The sequence below is a fragment of the Sinocyclocheilus anshuiensis genome, unplaced genomic scaffold, assembly GCF_001515605.1.
Source record: "Sinocyclocheilus anshuiensis isolate Anshui unplaced genomic scaffold, SAMN03320099.WGS_v1.1 scaffold1287, whole genome shotgun sequence".
In the NCBI taxonomy this organism is placed as follows: domain Eukaryota; kingdom Metazoa; phylum Chordata; class Actinopteri; order Cypriniformes; family Cyprinidae; genus Sinocyclocheilus; species Sinocyclocheilus anshuiensis.
Genome location: NW_015539958.1, coordinates 221,732 through 230,170, shown reverse-complemented (window position 1 = coordinate 230,170; position 8,439 = coordinate 221,732). Strand labels below are relative to the sequence as shown.

The 8,439-nt window shown below is 39.0% G+C and overlaps 2 protein-coding genes across 7 annotated transcripts in view; one reads left to right on the top strand and one right to left on the bottom strand.

Moving 5' to 3' along the window:
• LOC107686994 (mitogen-activated protein kinase 1-like) overlaps positions 1–6,835 on the bottom strand; it is an 8,119-nt gene extending 1,284 nt beyond the window's left edge. Inside the window, exons 1-9 of the mRNA XM_016484122.1 lie at positions 6,449–6,835; positions 4,557–4,739; positions 3,629–3,818; positions 3,155–3,271; positions 2,967–3,081; positions 1,372–1,503; positions 918–1,027; positions 667–795; positions 96–98 (exon numbers count right to left, since the gene is read on the bottom strand). Coding sequence (XP_016339608.1) covers positions 676–795; positions 918–1,027; positions 1,372–1,503; positions 2,967–3,081; positions 3,155–3,271; positions 3,629–3,818; positions 4,557–4,739; positions 6,449–6,657 — 1,176 coding nt within the window. The 5' untranslated portion in view covers positions 6,658–6,835 and the 3' untranslated portion in view covers positions 96–98; positions 667–675. The remainder of the gene's footprint in view (positions 1–95; positions 99–666; positions 796–917; positions 1,028–1,371; positions 1,504–2,966; positions 3,082–3,154; positions 3,272–3,628; positions 3,819–4,556; positions 4,740–6,448) is intronic.
• A 60-nt stretch (positions 6,836–6,895) lies between these two features.
• The window catches only part of LOC107686995 (ADP-ribose pyrophosphatase, mitochondrial-like), a 6,270-nt gene continuing 4,726 nt past the window's right edge, over positions 6,896–8,439 (top strand). The window contains exon 1 of one of the 6 annotated variants that reach the window (XM_016484126.1): positions 6,896–6,978. Coding sequence is in view for 1 of the 6 variants with exons in the window: in XM_016484123.1 (XP_016339609.1) it covers positions 7,416–7,507 (92 nt within the window). In the remaining 5 variants the exon portion in view is untranslated. Of the gene's footprint in view, positions 6,979–7,007; positions 7,202–7,301; positions 7,508–8,439 lie in introns of those variants that run through there. The other 5 variants (XM_016484125.1, XM_016484128.1, XM_016484123.1 and 2 more) reach the window with 5 other exon arrangements.

Sequence of the window (8,439 nt, the reverse complement as noted above, 5' to 3'; positions counted from 1 at the left end):
AAGAGGCCAAAAAAAAAAAAAAAAAAAAAAAAGGATTACTGACCATTAGCGGACAACAATAGGTTTAAGCATGGAAATTCTTCAAAACCAGAGTAAGGCTTTACTCAATTTAGGGATAATATAAGAATTGCTTTCATTAAAAAAAATCATATTGAAACTATATAACCTTCAAAGGAATTCTTTACATGTTAATAGACTGAACAGACAAAAAAGCTGATTACTATAAAGATAAATATTGTACGTCGGTTTTCATTTTTGTGTTAGTTGAAAAATAAAAGTTTTCAAAATATGTAAAATAAGTTGAAGAAATAGTTCACCCAAGAACAGACAGCAGTAGCTATTCAAATCTCATCTGTACTTGTACATTAAAATGTATTATACAAGGTTTGACATAGTAACGGAAGACTTAACAAATATGAATATGCACAAATAAAATTTGAAAACCTGACAAAACATATTTACATATTTAAGGACAACTTAAATATTTTTATAAATATCTTATTTTGTGTTTTGTGGAAGAAAGTCAGTCATACAAGACATTTTTGGGTGAACTATATCTTTAACTGCTGTGATTCGGTTTAAATATCATTACACCCCTAATAAATATATTAACATCAGTAAAATCTCACACTTGTAGATTTGGACATCTGACATGTGCTTTTGTACCTGTCCCTCTCAGGAGCCCTGGTAGTTGGCCTGGAAGCGTGCCGTCTCCTCATAGATGAGCTCTTTCAGCTTCTCTTTAGGAAGGTCGTCCAGCTCCATGTTGAAAGTGAAAGGCTCCTCAGCCACCGGCTGAATTTGTAAACAATGCGAAATGCTGTAAGGCTTAACTAACCGATATGGGATTGTACAGATGACAGACTTAAGGGGTGGGAGACAGAAATGATGGAGATGGAGAGGGGAAAGAAAGATACCTCATCAGAAGGGTCATAGTACTGCTCCAGGTAGGGGTGGGCCAATGCTTCCTCCACGGTTATACGTTTGATGGGGTTAAAGGTCAACATGCGGTCCAATAAATCCAGAGCTGAAATGCAATGGTAGAAGTACATAAAGAAGTTCCACACTTCTATGTTAAATTTATAATTACAAAGGAACTTGTTCACTAGTACCAACATACAACCTACAAATTGTGCACAACTACAGTCATAATAGTCACAGAGAAAAAGCCTACAAGGATGTCTTCCCTGGCAATGTTTTATTTAACATACTTTGACAATTCAGCGAGACAGTCAAAAAAACATTTGTTGACACCCACATTTGTTCAGTACTCCCTCCCACACACACACACACACACACTTGAGACAGCTTACTGCCAGACCCCTCTTACACACATAACATTTCACTAAACATCCTAATGTGCGTGCTTACCTTTGTTGTCTGCTTTGGTGAACAGTTTGCTCCATGGGACTTTCGGTTTCTGGGGTAGAGATTGGAGGTAGTTCCTGGCCTTCATGTTGATGATGCAGTTCAGATCATCTTGAGAGGGGGAGCCCAAAACACCTGATTGATGGGGCAGGAAAATGATCACAAAATGAACAATGTGTTTGCATTACCAAATGGGTCAAATAACAATACAGTGGTCCTCAACTGAAAACCATTGTTTCTACGATCTACTTGGGCTTTTGGGAAAGCAGCCCTGATGGGTCATGGACAGCAAGGAAGAAAATGCTAAAGGATATAATAAAATGCAACTAACCTGTTATTGTGCATAGTTAAGATAAAAAGAAATTAGATTATCCACTTTTTAAGGGAGTAGACCATGATTCTGAATTAGGGCTGCACGATAAATCGCATGCGATATTTAAATAAGTGTATAATTGGAACAGTTCATTGTTGGAGCTGAGCTGAATGAGAGCGAGAGATGCAGAGCGTGTGCAGAGCAGGGGGACCCGAGGAACAGTATTAAGAACCGCTGCTTTAGAACATTGATTTTGAAACTTGTGAATCCATTAGAATCGTTAGAAGACAGAATCGCGATTCATATATGAATAGATTTTTACGTGCACCTCTAGTTTTCTCTTCCTCTTTTCTAAAGCAGCGCAGCATGGCCTCGCCCCCTTTGCTGCCTTTTCCCGAGGGCGGGGTTTATCTGGGTTTGTGATGTCACGAACCCGGGAAGTAACTCATTGTAGTCCATACCAGCCGTTTTTGTAGGCATTAAACTGCCAGAATTTTAAAAGACGATATCTCGGTTTGCATTGATCTTTCAGCTTCGTAACTTTGTAGATATTGTTTATGCTCAAACAGCAACATTACACACTAACTAACGTTAAAAAAGTGAAATCGCAATGAACCACCCCTTTAAATATAATAATAAAATTAATATAAATTGTACTAAATGCATAAAAAAAAAGTCAAAAAGCAAAATATACAAATGTTCACAGTTCAAAAGTTTGGTGTTGGTAAGATTTCTATGAGTCTCTTATGCTCACCAAGGCTGCCTTTATTTTATCAACAACAAAAAAAAGCAAAAACAGTAATATTATGAAGTATTACTGTTAATAATTTGCAGTTTTATTTATTACTGTATTATTACAAATAACAGTTTTCTTTTTGAATATATTTTAAAGTGTAATTTAATCCTGTGATAGTAAATCTGAATTTTCTGCAGCTATTATTCCAGACTTCATTGTCACATGATCCTTCAGAAATCATTTAATAATATCTTTCTAATATGCTGATTATCAATGTCAAAAAGAGTTGTGCTGCTTAATATGTTCCTGTAAACCAGGGAAGTGGCTGATAATGACACTGCACACTGTTTAGCTGATAGTCTATTCTCTTGAGTGTTTCCTGCCCTCACCCTCATACAGTGGGTCACAGTGTCGTAATACAGGACTCAATACAGGACGTAATACAGTGTTTTTTCTTTCGATATTATGCTTCAGGTAGCGCAGATTTGAGAATGAAAGAGAAGTCTGAAAATGGGGACATTCCATTGAGCATTAAGCACTGGTTCTTACCCAATATGTGGTTGAGCTGGTCCAGATAATGCTTCCCAGGGAAGATGGGTCTGTTGGACAACATCTCAGCCAGGATGCAACCCACAGACCAAATATCAATGGATTTGGTGTAGCCCTGAAAGATTAAGACAGAGAATGTCAAAACATGCATCCAGTTAATAGGTTAAATGCTAATGACCTAGACATACCTTGGAGTTGAGCATGATCTCAGGAGCACGATACCAGCGAGTAGCCACATACTCTGTGAGGAATCCGGTGTGGTCATGTTCTGGGTCGGCTATCCGTGCCAGCCCAAAGTCACAGATCTACGGGTGAGGAAGTATAATTATTCTCCACACAACCCTCCAACAAGCGATTTTGCTTTAAAAAGCCCCTCATTTCTATATTTAGCTTCAGTAGGATCATTGATTTAAGATTAAACAAAGCACAAGAACTACACTTCTAAATTTAATCCTGCGTTCCTCAAAATATCTGCACTGAAATAGATCGCTTACAAAATGATTTCCATTTCACATTAGGTTTCATTTTATATTTACTCTTTAATGTCAGGTTATCTGTATTGCGTTACTGTCAATGTACTAAACACATTTTTTTCATATTAAGAATTAGAGTTTTATGTTTGGAGTTTCATTCTTTAGGAAAATATGTGTGACTTTTCTGACCTTGAGGTCACAGGTGGTGTTGATGAGAAGGTTCGAAGGCTTCAAGTCTCTGTGCAGCACATTGGCAGAGTGAATGTATTTCAGCCCTCGCAGGATCTGGTACAGAAAGTAGCAGATATGGTCATTGCTGAGTTGCTGTGTCTTCAGCAATTTGTAAAGGTCGGTCTCCATCAGGTCCTGTACGATATAGCTGAAATGCAGTTAAAGAACTACAGCACAACACTGTGATGATATCAGGGTTTCTGCAGACTTGAACAAGTTAAATTTAAGACTTCCCTTCAGAGATATTCATATAAAACACCCATGACGTGTTTTGATCTTGAAACGTGCAGTGCTCATGTTCAAGTCAAACGCCACAGATAAATCAATTTATGGGTAACACTGGTAATGTATATCGAAATATTGGAAATGTGTTTAAAAATCATATCACCGTTATTGAAAAAAAATTATATCGCGATACATATTGATATTGAATTATTGTCCAGCCCTAGGGTGGTCAGATAAGTTTAAATAGGTTTTTACCTTTCTTTGTTCTGAAGTCTCGAGACAAACAGAGTGAGCCTCAGCGCGAGCTTGTATTCTGTATTCTGCCAACTTACTGCAATTCTCTCTGATGACGCTGTGACTTACTGCGGGGAAGAAAAAATCTTCGGTCTGTCCAATGATTGTAAAGTCATTAGGTCCGTCAGACTGAAGATATTTTAGCGGTAATGAGACCAAAAATAATTAAGACCCATCGAATCCGAATTTAAGACATTTTAAGACTTTTTAAGGCCTTATATTAGGAAAACGTTATTTAAGACATTTTAAGACTTTTTAAGGACCCGCGGACACCCTGGATAGACACACAATCTCCAAAATACAATGGTATGTACAACAATTCATCCTACTGCATTGTGAGCCTGTTGGTGTGCATGTTTAAGGATACACATCCCTCATATATTCGATGCGACGAGCTCTCAGGATGTCATTGATGCCAATGATGTTCTCATGACGGAACCGCAGGAGGATTTTGATCTCCCTCAGGGTGCGCTGGCAGTAGGTCTGGTGTTCAAATGGACTGATCTTCTTAATGGCCACTCGGATCTTATTCACATGATCAAAAGCTGAGCTGCAGGCGGCAGGGAAAGAGATGGTGGGATGAGAGGAGTGAGTATTAAAAAAAATCAACTCATACAAGCTTTAACTCGTGTAGCATCGGCAACAATGTTAAAACAAGTGAACAGAGGTGCTTAAACTTTAGAACAATCCTGAATTTCAACCTAAGGCTATGATAAATATTATATTTATATGAGATGTGTATAAATTGTTTAAATCCCTGCTGTGCTGTGTGTGTTTTAGCTATGTTTTGTGTGTATTTTGCATATGTTAATATTATTATTTTGATTTTTTTAAACTAAAGACAGCCATGTTTTTTAAAAGGGTATGACAGCGTTTTAGTGCCACGTAAAAAAAGATTGAGATTTTTAAAAAGTCTATTCATTCTGGTAATTTTGACTTTTTTTCTCAAAATATTATGACTTTAATATGTAATCTTACATTTACAATTGTTTACTTTACTATTTGATTCATCTTACAATTGTAATCTGACATGTTATTTTTTTTTTACGTGGCACTAACGTGTGGGGGGGGGCATTATTTGTATACATTTGAAACTTTTATAATTTTAAAAATGTACAAATGTTTATCAAAATTAACATTCACATCAATTCAAAACTCGAAAGTTTAAAAAATAATAATAATAATTTTATAATAATTTAAGTAATATTGTATGATTTTAATTGTTAAATACGATAAGAAAATCTCAGATGGGACAGGCCAAAATCCCAATTTTACATATATCTAATGTGTTTAAATTTTTTGTTAAAGTGCACTGCATTTGTGGAAAATGCCTAGTATCTGATTCTTTATATATTTTCTTACTATGCAGCTGTCTGATTGCCCAACCCAAAGATATCCATAGAAGGAAGGCCTTTGTGTTTTATTACAGGGGGTTTGTTTACATCCTCCAGCAAAACCTGACAGTCATTTTGAGGATGGAGGACAGACCAACGCGCACAGTTCTGAATTCTGCACCTTAACTATTTTACCACCATTTAAACACGTCTTACCAGCAGCTGACATCTCAAAAACGGTGGGTACTTATTTCTAGAAAAACCGCAAAAATGTTGGCTAACCCACTTCATGCACATTCGGCCGCATCGTAGCCACGCCTGTTTCACGAGCTCGGAGTGAGATGTCAGATTGCTAGCGGCGGAGCCAACAGCACTAGCATGCAGTTTCACACCACAAAAAAAAAAACAAAGCACACTCCTAAAATCAAGAATGACAAGTGACATTCAACATCCAAACTCATCGAGTGTTCTCCAAAATAACATGGATTCGCGTGCAGCGAGACCCCGGCTGTTTGAACGCTGGCGAGCTGGACAGCAGTTTTAAACGTTCCGAACGCGAATATGATGCCAAAAAATACTCTTCATGTCGACAGAGCGCTATGCTTTCAAACACAGCCAGTGCTGAAGAAATGGGATTTAATCCAATGCATTACTCGCAATCTATTGTTAGCTCTGAGTTTCTGGGAAGGATATGCAAGGAAACTTGTTGAGCGGAAAAAAAAATTCAGTTGCTTTTGAAACGCCGTGTATATATTCTTTCCTCTCTATAAAAAGGGAATGCGGATGGCATAGGCTTTTAGACAATCAACACCCTTTTTCTTTACTACGAAGAGCTGATCAGTACCAGCCCATTCATTCTCGCCCCGATCCAACAGTGACGTTATCTCCAACCAAAGTGTGACTGCAAAAAAAAGTTTCCGCTTACCAGACCATCCCATATGCCCCCTCCCCGATGTACTGGAGATCGGTGTATCGGGGGCCAACGTCAAAATTTTGTCCCTTCACCGACTCCAGGCCAGGCTTGGATCCCGCCGCTCCATTGGCTCCCACGGGCGCGACGGCTCCAGCCCCGGCGGTGCTGCTATTCGAGCCCGCGGCTCCGGCCGCCGCCGCGCTGCTGCCCGATTCCGCCATCGTTTCCGTCCACAAATCAGTCGCCTTCGTGCAGTCTTTGGGAGGAGGAGGGCCTCCTGTTTGTCTTCTGATCAAAGACAGGTTTATCGGATACAAAGGCTGCCGTTATACGGTGCGCTTTCTTGCCAGTCGGTCAAGGCCCCCTGTGGATGCGAGTGCGGAACGAGCGTGCATCTAAACGGATCGTGAGCGCGAACGCGCACTTCTCGTGTACGCCGTTCGCGGGCGCGCGCTGCGCGTGAAAACTCAGCGCAAGCAGACGCAATTACACAGTGCTCGAGCCTCGAGTGGGTGTGCAGAATGAGGCCTCCCTCGGTTACGGTTAGTAGGCCCTCCGGCGTGATTTACAGTTTGTGGTGGGAAAACATAAAGTGAAAGGGAAAAGAGGGTATGTTAAAGTGTGAGATAAACACACGAACTCGTCATATTTTCCATCATCTGAACAGTTACCACTGGAACAAAAACGGGCGTCATATATTATCTCATATATATATTAAAGGTGTTGGATCGTGATATTTTATACTCATTTCCCAATTTGATAGAGGTAAATATAACCATTCTTTAAACGCATTTGAATATTACTTATTATTTGATGCATTTAAACACACGCACACGATCTCAAAATGCATTAATTGTGTCCATTATATTGTGTGTACGATTTTCGTATTGCGCTGTATCATTACAGCGAGTCGCGTGAATTGCGTCACCGAAAAGTTTCACTTCCTGGTTACTGCAGCTCTAGGTTTCATAGATTTGGAATGAAAGCAGTTTCCCGTAACTGGGTTGCATCGGTGCATGTAGCGCTTAGTCTTATTGGGGTTCCGTACGCTGCTGGTACAAGTGGAGTTTGGTATGTAAATGAATGTAATAATTGATATTTATTTAAATTCTTAATCTGTAGTTGTGACACAAGGTTGACAGGTGTATAATCGACAAGTGTTCCTCTACTAAATAATGTACTTTCTCGAAAATTAACCATGGTTTTATTGTAGTGAAAGTGTAGTAACCATGATTTTTTTTTTTTGGTGTATTGTTTACCATTTGTACAATATAACCACAATTTTACTACAAATACCATGGTTAAACTATGGTTAGTGTAGCAAAACCGTGGTAAATTTGTGATTACTATAGGTCTTTTGGTTTTATTTGTGGTAAAACCATGGTTAATATTCATAAGGGATAGTGCTCATTGTTGTTGACTTGTGACTCGTGAGTCTTAAAGGGGTCATATGATGCGATTTCAAGTTTTCCTTTCTCTTTGGAGTGTTACAAGCTGATTGTGCATAGATAAGATCCCTGAAGTTGCAAAGACTAAAGTCTCAAAACCAAAGAGATATTCTTTATCAAAGTTAAGACTCTGCCACGCCCCCCTAAAACGGCTCGTTCTAACACGCCCCCACATATCTACCTCACTATGTGGAAATATTTGCATAATGCCGCCCAAATGTGCACGCAAAGAAAGAAGGCGTGGTTTCAGTAACCGCAGTTAGTGTTGAAGCAGCCATGTCAGGGAGACGCTGTGTGTTTCTAGGCGAAAGCAAAAGCACTTTATTTGGCCTACCGAAAGTAGATGCATTTAGGAATCTTTAAGATTACTTACAACAGAACAGCAATGCATTTTATGGACGACCGTTTCGTGAAACTAGGAGAGGAGGTAATTCTGACTTTACTATGACAATCTGGCGCTTCTGAATAAGCTACTGTTTTGTTATTAGTTTAAGTATTTGCTAATGACTGTTCAAGTGCGGAGTTTTGCGCATCATGTGTGTGTGCGTGTGTGTG